Raw genomic sequence first — 18,655 nt, 5'->3', positions numbered from 1 at the left:
ACATCATTTTTTTTATTTATTTAAATATATTTTTAATATTAGGTACTGGGATTATCGGTCAGTTTCGTATAAAGAAAAAGTTTATATTTTACGATAAATATAAAAAAATATGTCGACACTAGTTACCTAAAGCACATCTATATTTTATATAATATATTTATATAAGTAAAAAAATATCGGGTGATGACAAAACTTAAGACGTATAAAATAAACTGAAAACTGAAAAATGCCAGCGTAAATAAAAAGCCTAAGGTATGAACTGTGTGAAAATAATAATCGTACATATATATATTTATAGCCAAAATCACTATGATTTAAAAACATGTGAAGCGTCTATTTGTATCGAGAAAAAAAATAAAACCATTCAAGCCTCGTATAAATTGAAAAATGCATTGTATACCAAAAATTAAGAACCTCGCATCGTCAGATTTTTAAATCTTTTATTAATCGATGGCTAAAATTGTGACCTTCCATCGTCTTCAACAAACAACAATCTTCTGATATTAATACTACAATCTTACGACCTTACGTCTCATTTTTGTTAACTTATCTCAATACCAGTCTTGGTTGAACCTTACAATATTTTTTACAACTTTCGTAGTTTTTTTAATAGCTACTGATTATTCATACTAATTTCAACACTTCCCAGATTCAGTCTCAGATTCAAATATTTGGTAAAAATTATCAATTCCTTCACCTAATACAAAAATTAGCTCCAGCTGTTTTATATATATATATATATAAATATATATTGCAATCAAAAAACATAGACAAGAGTATTATACACAGATGGCAACTGCTAATTAAAAAAATATATAAATATACACTCGATTCGTTCTGAAAAATACTGCTCTAACAATATATACGTTTGATCTAATGAAAATAAAACTTTGATTGTACGATATATACAACAAAGGTTATAAATATATTTACGAATTAAAACAACTCTCGCAAACATTAATTTGCCAACAAATTTTTATTTCAATATCACAAACAGTGGCGAGGAGCACAAAGATGGAAAAATCTGCATTTGGATCAACTTTTCCAATTTTTTTTATTCTTTAAATAACAACAGCATAATGTGATTATTATATATATGAAACATAATTACTAACAATGGTCAAAATATTTAGATTGCCTAACGTATATGAAAATATAAATTAAAAGTGCAAATTTACATAAATAAAGTATAAATCATGTACATATACAGTGGAATCCTGATTTTTCATTAAACATATCATGCAAAAACATTTAAGTATATAAATTTGTTATATAAAGTATCTTTATAATACAAATTAAAATAATTACGACTGCGCCTAAGATCGAATTTATTTAAAACCCATAAAAGATTCCAATGTATACGAATTCATCGCGGCTTAAAAGTAATCGGTTTTTTAAATAAATATTTAAGATAAAAACACGGATAACTAGGAACTTTCGACTATGTACGCGTTAAAAATCGATATACCGTATTATGGGGCGACTTTAACCATAAGTGTATTATATATATATATATCACTAACATTTTAAAGCATTATTTAAAATGCTCGTAAATTTTAAACCAAAAATACGACTAACGGTCAAAGTAACTTTACCCCACTGTATAGTATTTTTTTATTACATAAATGCATTCTATCAACAAGATAACTGAAATTTCATACAATAAATCCAGAATGAGATTACAACTATTGATTCATTACTAAACGCTCGTCGTTATATAAAATTAAATAATTGAATTAATTCATAAATAATATCAGATTAAAATAACACTATACAACTTTTCACTTTTTTACCACAAAGATAATATATCCTCATTAATCAATAGTTTTTTCCAATATAAATGTCCATCCCAATACTCGTTCATAGTCCATTCTAATAATAATGTTTTTTAGTATCTTCAACAAAAATCAGAAAAAATTAATGATACAGTATTTTTATTATCTCATCTTTGCGGCAAAAATCTTATTGTATAGTGTAATCGACACAGTTTCAGGCATCCGTATTATTACAAACTAAAAAAAAAGTGAAATGCGGTAGTTGGTATCAGATTATATACCACAGATGTCTGAACCGGCAGTTTAGCCGGCCACCCTTACGATTACCGAGCTCGGTTAAAATTGTTACTAAATAATTTACATAATCGCAATAGGGAATAGCGTACGCCACGAAACTGCTATCTATATATACACATATATAATTTATAATTCTCTAGCAAATTTCAATCAGCAGCTAATATGAAGCACCAAGGTTCTTCTACAAGACAGCCTCGTATATATAATATAAGAGGAGCATTCAGCGGGGCTGGCTTTTGAAAGAAAAAATAAAAACAAACCGATAATCACAAATCGTTAAACAATGCTCTGAAGGAATGATTCACATTTTTACATCCGCTCACTCACCGAGTCAACTTGATTTAAAAACTCCGATTCCGTCATCACACACTCTATCGTAAATTTAGTAATTATTTGGTTTCAAAAACTGGGTCTTTGCGAAATTTACACGACGCACTGCGACACAAAAGTTTCTCGCGCACTGCGAGGAGCATAAAAGCAAAGGCAGCGATCTTAAAAAATAAATTAAAAAAAGCTAATCAAATCAATTAATATTAAACGGATTAAATTTTAAATTCAAATTCTAAAGTAAGCTCAGTGTCTCTCTCTTATTAACTCCAGCACCGCCTTTGTTTTTACACCCCTCGTGTTAATTATAGGCATAGTTCTAAAAAAATTTGCATCGCTCCGTGTAGATTATTATTACATACATTATACACATTGGGGGTAAAATAATCTCTTTTTTCATTATTTTCATCACAATTTTCCTAATATATTTAAAATTATTACAAAAATCGACTTGAAAACTTACATCGCACCACAGCACTTTGCGGACTTTATAAGCGCACCGCAACGTTTTCTATTATTTACCACGAATAGATTGAAAACTCTTACGTCTAGTTTTTTTTATTATTTTTATCATTTCATTATAATATAATATACGAGTCATATGTAATCTTCATTCTCTTTTTCATATACACGCAAGTATAGTATATGACGCGTTTGTGGGTGATTCTGTACTCGGATGTGTCGGCTGTGTAAAATATATATCACTTTGAAGCAAAGGATTATATAGTCTCGAAATAAGAGAGTAAAATCGGGGGGAGGGCGAGTAGCGAAGGTGGTGCGTGCTGGAGCAGCTAGCTGTGAAGATGCGGAGCAACTGGCGGCAGCAACATGGGACACCCGCCGCTCCCCCCCAAACTCCCCAACAACGAACCGAAGGAACTATGCAGCGTGTCTTCGATGAGCTTGGCGATCTTCTCCCGGTCCGTCTGAAACATTAAAACGACACGTTAATCTTCAAACATAAATAAATTCGACCCTTCGTTTGCCTGAGCCTTATCTAAATATTTATAAATTACAAAATAATAATAAAATATGTCCCTTAAATATGTATCCGAACCTTCTTTCAATGACTTCGGATATAGCAATCTATCGCCAAAGTAACAAAGGTTGATATATCGGATTTTAGCAACAAAAGATTAAGACAGTTTTATTTTAGGACGCTGTTTCATTCAAATTTTCTTGAAAAAATAACCTGAGAATCTATTTTACACTGCAAAGTCTAATAAAATATTTTAATCTAGGACATATATATTATATTACAGTGAAGTTATTTTTTCACTAACGTTTCAGTGAAATCATATCTGAAAACATTTTTACCGGTAGATATATATTTCTACTAGCAAAAATACAATTTAACCCTTAGGCGCTAGTGAAATTATATGCTGTTCTAAATTATCTATGAAACTTTTTGCCAGTTGCAAAACTTTCATTTGCTACTAAACAAATTAAACTAATGAAAGTTGAAAAACTAGTTAGTTTTTGATTAGGTCAAGTTGTGTTTGGTTAATTCGTTTAGATTAGGTTTAGGTTTGAACAGCAAATGTATGTTTCGCTGTTACAGTGAAGTTATATTTTCAACATATACATTGTGCGAGTGAGTTCATTTTTATTTTTATTTTTAATTTGCTTAATTACATTTTTTTAATCATTATTTTTTTATTTATTGTATTATATTTATTGTTAAAGCAAATTCAGTGGTTCTCAACATTTTATTTATATTAGAGAATATTTTGATTTATTGATAAAGAATATTCAGTATTTGTCAATATTTTATTGTAAGTTTTTTATTTACATCTAACTTTTATCAACTTATGATTATTTTATTTATGTCTCACTTTTGGCAAATTATGATTATTTTATTCACCTATATATTCGAGTAAATGTTGCATTATTGATAAAAAATTAGTGGTTCTTAACATTTTACTGTAAGTTTTTTTTATGTGGATAATGACACATTATAGGATTTAGATTGTGTATGTAATATACATCTATTATACATATTCTCTCACTAAAAACGAATGATATGCAAATATCGTTGATAAATACATGTTCCGCCGAGATAAATAAATATTTAATCAAAATTGAAGACATGTGTAAAAGTGTCAACGTCCACTTTACTCGAAATTTGTTTTATTGCCGAAATGGATAGTGTTGGACATTCTCTACGAGCTTCATTAAAGAAAAAAATGTAAAACCACCATTGTCACAACAAAATGAAGGCAAAAATATCACTACTTTTGGATAAACAATCTACTTAATAAGGTTGAAATAATTAATAAAATATTTTTACTCATATTTCGTGTAAATATAAATAATTTTATATAAAACTTTTATGTTTTTATTAAATGCCAGTTTGTCACAGACACAAGTGGAATTAAGCAGAAAATAAAATGTGATAATATATATATGTATAATTCTAGAAACTGTCGACCCTTATGGACCTTTTTTTACATATGAGGATTGAGCAGCTCATATTACAAAAACGCTGCAAAAACACAAGAGCTAACGCATCATGTGCATATACAGAACATATATTCTCTAGTCTTTATCTAACAATATTTCGTTAATTTATCACATTACTAAAAAATGTGCAATTTGTACAAATAATCTCGGACCAGATGCATTTTAAATTTGATAAATACATCAGTTGCAGGTCTTAGTGATTCGGTTGTGCTTTTTAACACCTTACATTTTATAATGGAAAGTTCTTAAATTAATATAACTGATAAGACGGCTTCCATAAATTATATTATAGGTTTTTCATGATTTCCCCCCACCCTTATTTGTCAAAAGATGTCATTGAGCCAGACTTCTGTTTGTTTTACACTGTCACAGTTCCACTGACGTCCCCCCCCCCCCCTCTAAACCTGTGACATAATTTATGGAAGCCGTCTAAACCAGAAAAAAGCATTTTAAATAAGAGTTAATTAGAATAGGAAAAGTGAAAGAAAGTTTTAATATTATTCATGTGAGTAAGATCTGTCAAATAAATTACAGTATCACTAGTAGAAATGTATTTCAATATGATTTATTCTCTCAAAAATCTCAAATTCCAGGAATTATTGGCATTTATAAGCAAGTATGAAAACTGTGGTTCTAAATATTACCGTAGATAAAATTCCTTACAATTCGAACTTTCGTATTTATTGAGTCATGCCATGGATCATTTGCTACATTTAAAAAAATCGATTATCATGATTTTGGAGCTTGATCCAAGTGATAGTTTTCTTGTCCAAATCATTGAAGTATCTCTGCCATTTTGTCATCATTATCGTGTCATCTACGAAACTAAGGTTATACAATTTTTCACCACAAGTCTTATGCCCTTTGTCTTATAAATTAACTAAACATTTTAAACAGATTTGAACACACCGTCAAAATAGACTAGCGATATGAAGCTATAATTTTCTTTTCAGTGTAAAACGCTTTTAGAGCAAATATTTATTGTTGGCCTAACATGTGTTCAAATATTGAAAGAATGAGAGCCGAATATTAAGCGAAAATAAAGCAATAATTCTATGGTTTCTTGACATTTTGCTCGAAAGCAAATTTCAGAGTAATCATGTAAAAAAGCCAGTTTCAGTTACTGCCTAAATCAGCAATGATTGGTAAAGAAGTAACCTTTTTAAAAATATATAAGCCAGAAAACACCGCTTCAAGAAAATCACTGACTAATTCACTTTAAATTACATTAGAGTTCAGACCAAATCAGCACAGAGAACCCCCGCAAAAGGCAACTAAGTCTCCACTTCAACCATTAGATTTGGATTAGCACAGCGTCATCTTTCAGTCATCAGGAATTAAATTTGAAAAAAGTACAGGCGGCCCTCGACTTTCGGACGTTCGACTTTCGCACAATTCGCTATTTCGCACATTTAAAAAAAAACAATTTTTTTAAATTTAATTTTTTTTTTTTAATTAAATAAAATATAAACACGAGTGAGAAACGGAAAAACTTGTGTTGATACGAACAAAAATAAATCGAGGACTAATAAACTTCACACGATTCAAGACAAAGATGGAAATTATTAGACGTTCTGATAGCGGTGAATCTTTTGCTTCAATCGGACGTTCGTATGATACAAACAGGTCTATAATATGTTCAATTTTGCAAAATAAAAATAAAATTAAGATATACGTTCAAAATTGTGGAAAATAAAGATATATTTCCGCAATCTTTAAAGATATGTTTCCAAAAAACACAGCAAAAAAAAAACATGGATGAAATGGAAAATCTTTGTCATCGTGGATCGATGACCAACATCAAAAAGATGTCCCTCTGAGTATTTCAATTATTCAAGCAAAAGCTCTTAGTTTGCACAAAGATTGGAAGGATAGATTAATAAAAGGTTTTAACACGGTTTTTCAAGCAAGTAACGGTTGGTTTTACAATTTTAAAATGAGGTATTCTTTTCATAATATTAAATTTACTGGAGAATCGGCTGATGCGGATAAAGATGCTGCAAAAGAATTTATTTCCTAATTATCCAAAATTATTGAAGATGGAGAATATTCCTCTAACCAAATATTTAATGTAGATGAGACAGGTATATTTTGGAAAACTCTTTAACAATGAAAAATATGAATGAAGCCTTCACGCACCTTGACAAATTTTTAAATATTATGGAAGGTTGTGATCCCAATGGAGAACGCATATCGCATCAATAAAAACATACCATGTTATAAAATACTATATGAAGAAAAGAAAAAGAATAGTGCAAAACAGTTAACTCTTGATAACTTTTCAAAGGAAACACCCGCAAACCCCACTTAAATGTGTCTCTTAAACGCCTCTTAAACATCTTATATTTACTTGATAAATAAATATTTTAAAATACACACAATTTCAATTTTTTTTACTTCCCTCGACTTTCGAACATTCAACATTCGCACACATTTTCAGGAACCAATTATGTGCGAAAGTCGAGGGCCGCCTGTACAATTGTTCAAAACCTAGAAAAACTGATTTTAGTAGGAAATTCATAGTGGTGACTCAGCTGAAGATCTATTGTTTTTAAGAGACGAGGTAATATAAAATACTCACTTCGTGTATAAAACCAAGATGCACAAGCTCTTGTGACAGCAGCGTTGCGGTGTCATGTCGTGACACAACGCAAGTTAGCTGACGGTTCATTTTGTCATCCATCCTCAGCAATATTGTCATCTAAAATTTTCACAATTACATCACAAATGGTCGATCGATATATATTATTAATTTTGAATATTGTATGAATACCATTAATTCCTGACTATCGCAGGGATCCCTCGCTTTTATATTACACATCATATTAGTTATACGCCTAGTTTCGATATCTAATGGTTCTGGTGTGACAGACTTGACTGACTCAGCGGCTTCCGGCGGAGAGGCAGCTCTCGCAGCACCTGCACCATGGCTACCTCGACCATACGCCGTCAGAGGATAAATGCCATATCTATAAAATAGATCGATATATTAGAAACAAAATACAATTAAAAATATACATCTAATTATAATATTCTCCATCTTACAACGACGACGAATAGCGGCACACACTTTTTGGATACAGTAAAATGAACCAATGGCATGGTTTCTTATTAGATTAGTACTTATTCGACAAAATAATTATGGGTACCGACACTGAAAATTGAGTTTTATTTATGTTGACATTTGATTAACATCCACTCTCAAAAGCTATACCTCATAAAAAGTGATATGAATTAGGATTGTGCCTCTTTCTACCAGTAGATAGGGACAGATGAAATGTCAGTGTCTTTATAAGAACTATTTTGTTTTACATGTTTAAAAGATATCTTATAGAAATTACAGATTCATGTTAAGTCAAAGACAAAGCTATTAAACCACAATAACGAAAGTCTAAATTATATATTTCAATCATTGATTTAATTTATATGAACAATTAAAAAGTCCGAGGTACAAAGAATCAATGTCTTTGAGATGTTGTGTTGAAGATGAATGCTCCAAATACCTTGTACAGTGAAGAGGACCAATCTGTCGATCATTGAGGAGCTGCATATCTAGGACAGAATGTTGGAAATGTATCAGATTATGATACTCCGGTTCTTTGGACGCATTGCCAGAACGGATGAAAATAATTTGGAGTGGTTAGTTGTAATCGGAAGTCTCAACCGTCAGTAATTAGGTGCATAGGAAATAAAATGGAGGATGGTTATGATCTTCAATTATGAGTAATATCAATGCCTGTTAATAAAAAATGTTTGTTGAATAAAGCAAGGATTATTTATTTCACGAGTTAAACTTTGTATAACTATATAAAAAATCCAAGTGCATTCAAATAGAACTATTCGAGTGTTGACGTTAATAATCACCAAGGTTGATCTTAAAACGAGTGCTTGTGTCAAACATCGTTTACATTGGAAGATAAACAAACATCACTCACTTGACATCCTCTACAAATTTTTCGAGCTTCTCGGCGTGCTGCTGCTGAGGAAAGTCGGCTACCGTGTATTCCTTCACTTCTCCGCCTACCCTCGACCAAGCGAACGATTCTTCGCCGGTCACTTCGTCCGTTATTGTCTCGGGAATATTTGCTAAAAATATTACGTGTTATTATAAAGATCAACATCAATATTTGATTCGACACTCACCAGTAGTGTCCACTAAACAATGTGCAGCTAATAATTTAAGAGAATGCACTTCGAATAGAAGAGGATGAAAAAGAAGCTCTCGAGCGTTTGGCCTCTTTTGAGGATCTGTATTCAAACACCTGAAATTTGGAAGATGTTTTTATTTGTACGTGTTAGATGTTGTTTTGAATTTGTAATAAAAAAAATACCTAAATATAAAATCCTTTTGTTGAGGATCATCTAATGACTCGACGGTGCGCATCACATTTTCTTCGGTAACAAGCGACCCTGAGTCGCCGTTGCCTTGAATCTCCAGAGCGGCCATCTCCAACGCACACATGGCGAATGAAAATAAATCCATCGCGGGTGTCACCAGTTGGGCGGCTGAAAGTAAAAATAATACTTGTTAAAAATTGTACTATAGTAAAAATTTTAGATTAGCAAGACTTTATTTGCATAAATTTTATAAATTTATGATTATTAATTTTTTGATAAAATATTTGTCTAATTTGTCAAAAATATGATACATATTTTAGGCTCTGCATATATTTTTGTATAATAAATTATAAGCCAGATTACGTGAGCTTTAAATTTAATAGGAATCTTTTAATATACTTATATTAAAACGGCTAAATTTATTTAATTATGATTCGGTAATTTTTATAAATAAGCAATAACTTTAAAATTCTGCATTTTTAGGTTGACAACAATTATTTTTCTTTGCATCTACAAATATTCATAAACAATTCTTCTCTCTGTTCTGATAAAATAATAGTAATAATAAATTTTGACATAACAAATAGTTATAAAAATAAACCCTTTTGTATAAAGTTTTTTTTAAATATAAAATAAACATGTATTTTTATTTAGTGCTGATTATTCAAGCTGCAACTGAGCGCATGCGCAGTAACCTAGACTAGCATTTTATTTCTGTTATCGATAGATTAAAAAATGACAATAATTTATTTATTCAATATATAATTAAAATTAAAAGCTAGTTTAACCCAATTTTATAGCTATAGTATAGTGTACAAAAAACATCACTTCTCGAAATCATAAGAATTGAATAAACATAAAAAAAATCGGACTGGCCACGGAGTCCTTAATTAAATTTATTGAATCGAATAGTAAATAGAGTATCTATGATTAATTTAATGCTTTTCAGTGTTTCAGCAGCTGTTGAGATGAAAACGTTTATAATATTTAACATAATAACTGTATATTAGTGGTATTATTTGACACTTCATAATGTTTTAGTTTTAAAAAAAGAATTTTTGTTTTTTTTTTAATAATTGACCAAATTTTACTGTATAATCATTTATTTTATTATTATTTGTATATCATTTGTTTTTTTAACATTTAATAATAATTGAAATATGAAAATTTCAAATGTGATATGTTTTTTGCACGCTACCATAAATAAAATATCTGCTAAATTATTGAATGACGCATATTTGCGTCATCGGCTCTTAACGTTTTTTATAATATAATTGCTAATATTTTAGATAGAAATTCAATACATCATACCTCCATACTCTGGTGCAATGAAATGCATATTTTTCATATTTTCACGGCACGTCTTGACGTGATGGTGTATCGCGTCCGGTGCCACTAAAAACCATAAAACCATCAGTTTGTATGCACAATCGGTGATATCTCACAAAAATCTACAATTTGAAAACATTTTAATCGGCACTGTCGATTGCACTGACTACCAAAACGCTGAACAACAGTCTTAATTTAAATAAAATGCAATGTTAAAAACAAATAATAATAAACACATAGTCAAATACAATAAGGTACTCAAATAAAAATATACACTAGCATAGACGGTTGTTCTATAATACTCAAAATAGAAATCACGCCAAAAATAACACATGCCAAACAAAAATGAATCAAATTTTGAAATTTTGACGGCAGTCATGATAAAAATAATGTACCTATGTAGTTACCTGATCCTATTTTTACAAGACCGTTATGTTGAATAAATATTGTATCACATGTAAGGTTCCCATGTACAATGGGGGGAGAACAGGAATGCAAATAACTGTAAATCAAATATTATTATAATATGTATATAGATCGTATTACCTTGATATATATATATATATATTGAATATAGTCGATTGGTGTACCTTAATGCAGAAAGGATTTGGGTACACCACCTCTTCCACGCCTGCAAAGGCAACCGTTTAACGTTTCGTTTCGTCCTTTTTAAAAACTGCTTCAGAGACCCGCAAGACATATACTCGGTAATAAAGATCACCTGAAAAAATCCCGCACTGTTAATATTTGCAGAGTCGAGAGAGAGTTCAAACATTGTTTGATAACACCGCTCTATATGTACACAGTAAAGATTGCGATTAAATGTTACCCTAGGTTTGTCGTTGTGTGTGTCCGTCCAATACCGGTGAAATTTAACGATATTGGGGTGCTCCAGCTGCGTCAAGTTATCGAACACTTGCTGGATTTTGTCCTCCTGCGCTTTGAAGTTTTTCCTTTCGGAAAACTGCACTTCGTTCCAGACTACCTCGACACCCTCCTCGGTGTCCATCGCGAGGTGGGCGCAATCGATGCCGGGGACATCTCGCTGATCCACCTGAAATATAGAAAAAAACAAAAATGAATTTAAAAGATCTTACAGGTTATTTTATACAGGGACAGAACCTTGAATTTGGACAGAAATAGGTATTCCAAATATTGAAACATTTTGTTTTTAATCCCCACTCCAATATAAATTGAAGTTGCATCAATCGAAAGCTAGTAAAAATGGGGAGCGTCAGCAGATTTGAAGTTTAATCATCTTTATAACACATTTTTTTAAATATTGACAATATTTATTATAATTCAGTATTGTTTGTGTAGTACTTTATTTAATTTTTCAATCTGTATTTTTTTTATTCACAAAATTATCCCTGTTCCTAAAGTGGAACACTGGGATAATAATTTTATTCATTTTTTATTATTTTTTCACCCAGAATTTTAACATCAGAAGTGGAGGAAATTGTAGAAGACTAGAATTTTTCGGAGGAAGTAAAATGTGTGGTTGTGTTTATGAAAGAAGACGAAATATTATGCATTTTGCCCCCATCCTTAAAAAAGCTAAAATTTTGTTCCTGATTCTAAACCAGAAATTCTCCGGTTATTCCTCAGAGACAATAAAAAAACTGTCTTAAATCTATCCCGAAAATATTTTTAAAATGTCATTTCATTGAAATTATATCGGAATAGATTTTTACCAGTTAATATATATTTTTGCCAGTGAAAATATAATTTATCTAAAATGTGACTAAAATTTTACATATGTAGTAATGTATTATTTTCACTAGTGAAGTCCAAATACATTTTCACCAGTAGATATATATTTACACTAGCGAAAATAAAATTTAACTGATAGGCGCTAATGAGATCATATACTGCTTTTAAAAATAAAATTAAAAATATGAAACTTAATTTGACAGTTGCGAAACGTACATTTTTTGTTCTAACCCAAACCTAACCTACAAAAATTAGCCAAACCCAACTTGACCTAATGAAGGTTCTAAAACTAATTACAAGTCCAAAATACAAACTAAACCAACTCAACTCTCAGTAGAAAATAAGCTGAAGAACTAAACAAACGTTACGTCTCGTATACTGCTCCATAGTTTGTCTGCACTTCGATATTACACCACGTTTTAAAAATATGATAGCTATCATTACCGATATTACTACGGACTTCTGATATGAGTGAATTTGTCAGTCTATTCAAACCGAATTTTGGTCAATAGGAGGGCGCAAAAACAATTATCACTTCTCAGAAGTCAAAAATTCACGTCAAAAGCAATAAAATCGTGCCGGCGCTGTCGCAGTGGGAACGCTCGGTCACGAGCGTTCCCACTGCGACAGTGCCGGCACGATTTTATTGCTTTTGACGTGGATTTTTGACTTCTGAGAAGGGATAATTGTTTTTTGCGCTCTCCTATTGGTCAAAATTCGGTTTAGATGTTCTCCATTTGATTCTCACTCATTGAAAATCGTAATATATTGCTTTCGACGTGAATTTTTGATTTTTTTTTGCGATCTCCTATTGGGCAAAATTTGGTTTATATATGCTTTATTCGATTCTCACTTATTGTAAGTCGTAATATTGTATTTTACCGATTGCAGATCTACCGTTACGCAATTATGCAGTCAATGTAATATATAATAATAAAGATTCTAGTTCTGCCTAGAATCAATGGACCAGACGTTTTCCTATGAGGAAGATTGACCTCCTCAAAAAATTTGTCCTTCTTAAACAAAAAAATATGAGGGAGGGCTTTTACTTCGCAAGAACAGAGATTGCAAAATATTTGCAGTTTGAACTGCCATTTACTAAACTTAAAATCGAAAAAGGTCATCCATTAAGTGCACCAATCTTGTATTGACCACATGTGGCCTACCGATAATAAAAAATAATGCGTAGTTCTAAAAAACGGTAAACTACAGAGGAAGATAATCAATGCTAAATTTCATATGTTAGCTGTCTTCACACTAAAATATCAACATAGTCAAAGAGCACCCACGGAGAGACCTCCTCTGCAGCAAAATCAATACCAAAAGCTTAGGAGTAGCTATAAATATATAAAAAGAAAGCTTTCCTCAAAGAGAATGTAAAATATTGAAGTATTCCACGCATTCAAAGACAGCTTTCAGAGGAACGCAATATTTATAATTTATATCTTACGACTTCCGTCATGACATATCAGTTTGCTTTTTTCACTGATAAAATAATATAATACAGTGATCCATTTATTGAATAGAAAACTTAATTATGAGAAAGTTACATTGGTGCTATCAAATCCGATCTCAGAGGTATCAAACATATTATTTTCTTCGGACGGATTTATTTTGTCAACAATGAATCTGTCGCGTTTTGCTTAGTAGTGGCGTTTGGCAGACGATACGTAAATATTCAAGTGAATAGTTGGCATGCGTAGCCATACTCTTTTTAGCTCAGGCCTAAGGGTCTCGCAGACGAGGATCCACGATGAGATAGCGCCGATTGCGCAAGAGAAAACTTTTTCCGGCGCCGGGAAAATTGAGCGAGCGGATGGGTCGACAAGATACCTATCTATCAACAACTTTTTTCGTGTCGTGTTAAATTCGAGAATTCCTCTGAGAAACTTGTCAATACAACACATATTTTTAGGTTGCCGTCACCCAGCACCAGATGTGACAGTACACAGTAGGAATGAAATGGATTATAGTGGTGTTTTATTTGTCTCTTACGAGAGCATGAATAAATTAATGCAATCGTAATTTTTATTTAATAAAACCTAATCAGAATTATATTTATAATATTTTTTTAAACGAAATTCAGCAATGTTTTCTTCGATGCCATCTAAGACATTAGAACAGTATACACGCCTAGCTCAAATATGGTACTTTAAATATGTTTAAAATAAAATTATTTAAAATGTCTCGCTACACAGCTACAAAAAAACTGTAAATTACTTCTTCAATATTAACATTAATTTCCGACATTTACAAAAATAATCTCACTGCACTGCCTGATCAATTTTTTTTTGTAGAAAATTAAAATAAGTACAAGCTTGACTGCCACTGAGAAATACAACCGCGCAATCATAAAAAAACCATTTGATTATATCGGCCGTTTCCAAAATTAATTTGCGAGGATTATTTTCGTAAGATTAGATTATGAGATTAGAAATACGGCTCTCGATTTTCGACCTACGTTCAACCTCCATTAAACTAACAGTGTCCATAAACGCGTCTATTAAAAGCTATTTTAAATCCTCAATAGATAGTAGCAATAAAGTGAAAATAATTATCGTCTTGGTTGCACAAGAACAACAGACTAACAGACTCGAATTAGGCTATCAAACAATTAACCGTTCAAGTAAGTGGCAATGGGATGCACTTAGAACTAAAACATAACATCACACGGCTATCAACAGGTTAAATAAAGTGCATATATATATTTTTAAATTAGCAATGTCTTCTAAGGAGCGAAATGTTCGAATCGATAATGAACGATATTAATCGATAACGTTTGTTATCGATTAATATTATTATAAATATTGTTTAATTTTGTACAACCTCAAAAATTAACGATAAATTTTGTAACTTTCGTTTGTAATAAAAAAAAATTTGTTAACAAAATTTTATTAAATTATTATTATTGCAAAATTATCTGAAATTACCAGTTATTAATTAAAATGGCCAGAATATTAAATAATAAAAATATTACTTTATCTTTAAAGCCCAAAAATCACAAATATTAAAATTTCAAAAAATTCACCTTATTTTAATCACTTTTTAAGATGCATTGATGCATTCACAGCAAGATAAGTCTTTAATCGGTTTCTGTATCTGCCTCTGATTCTGTGTAGCTTGCACTGATAGTCTCTGAAGGACCAATGCTGACAATGAGTCTGAATCTAGAGCATACACAATTCTTTGTACCTTTTTTTTAAGTTTTCGGTAACTGTCTTTGAGTTTTTCTTTGAGTCACATTCACAGTGTTGCCGGAGTCCTTACTTGCTGCACTGGATGCAGAACCAGCACGACTTCTTGGAGTTAAAAATGATGGTCCACTCTCCTCATTATCCCTTTCTCCGACAGGTAATTCTTCAACAATAGGAAATCCAATGTTGTACTTAATGATACGGACTATACTGTGATTCAGTTGTATGTAGAGGATCTTCTCAACATTTGACGGGTCAAACCTTATACTCTGAGATGTTACAAGGTTTCCTCTAGCAGAAAAAGCCCGTTCACTTTTCTGGCCATTTTCTGGCTTCAGTCGCTAACAACGGGAAGATCCCGTTGTAGTCTTTCCACTAGGTCAATACATAAATTTTATAAGATGAAGGTCCGGGATAAATCTTGAAAGAGTCCCACTACTTTTCCACAGCCGATTTTGTCCGATTTAGAGTCGCATGCTGAGCTTTTTCAGCCACCAACTGATCCATGAAATTCATGTCGTCGAGGGCAGGAGTTGATGCCAGTCCGATATGCTGCTTTGTTGAAGTTTCCTGTTCAACCTCTTGAGACGATGGATGTGAGTCAAGAAATCTTCTTAAAGTGGACTCTTCCTTGTTGAACTGAGTAAGAGGTAATCCCTTATAATAAGGGTAAAGTTGATTGGCCATACATACATGGTGCTCTTCAGTACTAGGTTTCGGCAAAACTCGTTCCATTTGTCTCTGAAATTCAGTGATGAATTATTTCGTGAGTTGTTGTGTTATCAGCAGCGAGCACTTTTCCAAGATAAGAGAAATGGGAATATTTTTTGAGCGGTCAGTGAATCATCAGCAGAAAGTCCCTCACTCACATCTTTAACTGTTTCTAATATCAGGACTAGTTCAGCCATAAACGTGAAGTCAAAGGGCACACAATTTCATTATCGTTAAAAAAGCTTACAAAAAAAGCCCGAAAAAGCTTACAAAACTCACGTAGGCTCATCAATTACCAAAACAAAAAAACTATGTAAACTCTTCATTCTTTATTACCTTAAAATACTCATGGCCTCGAATCAAGAAACATAATTATATTATCGGTTGGATATCATACCACAAATGGCCACCTGTAAATTGATGTACCGGAGTGGAGCTAAACAATAATGCTATTGGTTCTTAATTGGTCGCTCTCTCATTTTCCCAGATCACATCACCATGCACTCATTCGGTTAAATACGAGAAACATGAGAGCAAAGATACGATTTTCACAACTCGAGACTGACACTTCCTAATTCGTCACTGTTGCCCGATACTAACACCTGCATTTTTAATGCTAGTGTTAGTTAAACAGTCAAACGATCAAATATATCTCATTGACTGTAATTTTCATTAACTAATACTTTAGAATTCAATTACACTTTTTTTTCATTGATGCACCAGTAACTTCAGTATGTTCAGGTATCAGTTCTGGACATTAAAAAATATTTTCAAACGTATGTACTCTAATATTTATGTAACGCATTATTTCGCTGCTTTCTCCAGACTTTGAAATACCGATATGTTGAAAGGAAAAATCATTACAGCGTCATCGTGCAATCGTCAAACCCGTAAATGCCAACAGCTTATCTATCAATTAGCTGCGGCTGGTTATTAATAGTTGGCCGATATTGACATTGCAAAGGGTCAACAGACCGCGTCTGGGAAGTGAATGAAGCATACGCACAATAGCATAACAGAAACGTAAACAAAACAACTTGGAACGTCTGAATGGATAGTTTTTTTAAGGCATACGTTGCCAATGATTAAAATATTCCAAAAATCAAATAAATATGCTTAAGATATATTTATACACGTGTCAATACAAAGTATTGTCATACTAGTGTAATCATTAAGAAGCGTAAAATTAACATCTTAACAATCATGGTCGATGAAGAAACACTATAAACCAGTTCTAAAATCATATACTGCTTTACTTGAATGACTACAAAAAAAGGCTTTAGAGTGACATTAAAAATAAATGTAATCTTGAACTTACATACGTATCTAATGGCTGTGAATTAAATTGTCCATGTCTATATTTGATTAAGCTAAAGATAAATTGCGCGTTGCGCAACAGTTGATTTTCCTAGCTTTTTTTTTTGGCGAGACGATCAATCATAAAAGGGTGGCGAATTTCTACGAATATAAATTTACGTTAGTCGATAAAGCAGATTAATAACGGCTATGCGCATTATCTACTCTCAATGCAATTAATCTTTATCATGTTTGATTATTGGCGTGTATATAATCCGTTAAGTGGTCTCCCACTGTGTTTTTTTTTTTTTTAAAAACATTTTTTTCTTCAACAGTAAAAAATGCTTTTATCGCGAATGGAACTGGCCTTTTTTATAATGATATGCGTTAATCATTCCATCCAATTATAAAATAAAGGAGTGTTTCAGTTGATAAACTCATAACCAATACTGAACTTTTAAGTGAAGAACGTGAGAGACAGATTATAAAACGATAATATAAATAAATCTGCTGCTTAGCTGGCAAATTCTTATCATCACACAGGTATGAAATATATTTTATAAAAAATCATAAAATATAGTTAAATATATTTACTAAAATAAATTATTCATCATCGCAGCATTTTTTGGTAGTACGCCAAATTTTTTAAGTTTCACCTGATAATACAACAATTAAAAATGTTAAAAGCTCCTGGTTAATGGCGTCTTCTAGTAATTACTATATCTGAACCTAGCATTGCCCGGGATTGGTTCGAAAAACATTATTATTATTATTATATATGTTACAGGTAGTGTGAATTTCTAAAATGCATACATTGACTAAGCGATGTATCGTCTCAGTTATAGAACACAAAAAATAATTTATGAACAATGTAAATTGTTATTGTATGCTCACTGTTCAAACACGCTCGTCTGGCAAGTCTTGTTCGTTGACTATGTAACTAGCTCACAACGGAGTTCACATAATCACTAGTTAAAGCATACATTATCTAGTAAAATTATACACGAAATGTAGCATTTCAAGCTATAATGAAAACTCTTAGTGCAAATTTTATCTAGTCATTATATACTTTAAATGTAATGCCTGCGCTACACTCTCTGTAAGTTGTCCGAACCGAAGTTACAACTGAAGTCGGCCGTGACCTACGACTTCGAGTAAGCGACCACACTGCCGCAAATTGCATATACCGTCCGGACGGCGGCTTCTGTCACG

General features: G+C 31.8%; 1 protein-coding gene across 2 annotated transcripts in view; it reads right to left on the bottom strand.

Annotated features, from left to right (window-relative positions):
• Positions 1 to 957: 957 nt before the first annotated feature.
• The window catches only part of Madm (MLF1-adaptor molecule), a 90,517-nt gene continuing 72,819 nt past the window's right edge, over positions 958 to 18,655 (bottom strand). The window contains exons 2-11 of one of the 2 annotated variants that reach the window (XM_088183626.1): positions 11,359 to 11,583; positions 11,120 to 11,250; positions 10,925 to 11,031; positions 10,512 to 10,595; positions 9,194 to 9,368; positions 9,006 to 9,124; positions 8,798 to 8,948; positions 7,636 to 7,831; positions 7,444 to 7,563; positions 958 to 3,325 (exon numbers count right to left, since the gene is read on the bottom strand). In XM_088183626.1, coding sequence (XP_088039752.1) covers positions 3,191 to 3,325; positions 7,444 to 7,563; positions 7,636 to 7,831; positions 8,798 to 8,948; positions 9,006 to 9,124; positions 9,194 to 9,368; positions 10,512 to 10,595; positions 10,925 to 11,031; positions 11,120 to 11,250; positions 11,359 to 11,583 — 1,443 coding nt within the window. In that variant the 3' untranslated portion in view covers positions 958 to 3,190. The remainder of the gene's footprint in view (positions 3,326 to 7,443; positions 7,564 to 7,635; positions 7,832 to 8,797; positions 8,949 to 9,005; positions 9,125 to 9,193; positions 9,369 to 10,511; positions 10,596 to 10,924; positions 11,032 to 11,119; positions 11,251 to 11,358; positions 11,584 to 18,655) is intronic. The other variant, XM_088183627.1, reaches the window with a different exon arrangement.

The sequence above is a fragment of the Plectrocnemia conspersa genome, unplaced genomic scaffold, assembly GCF_051122295.1.
Source record: "Plectrocnemia conspersa isolate PC_06_02 unplaced genomic scaffold, ASM5112229v1 ptg000003l, whole genome shotgun sequence".
Lineage (NCBI taxonomy): Eukaryota > Metazoa > Arthropoda > Insecta > Trichoptera > Polycentropodidae > Plectrocnemia > Plectrocnemia conspersa.
Note: the sequence above shows the minus strand (reverse complement) of the source record. Positions and strands in the feature narration are given on the sequence as shown.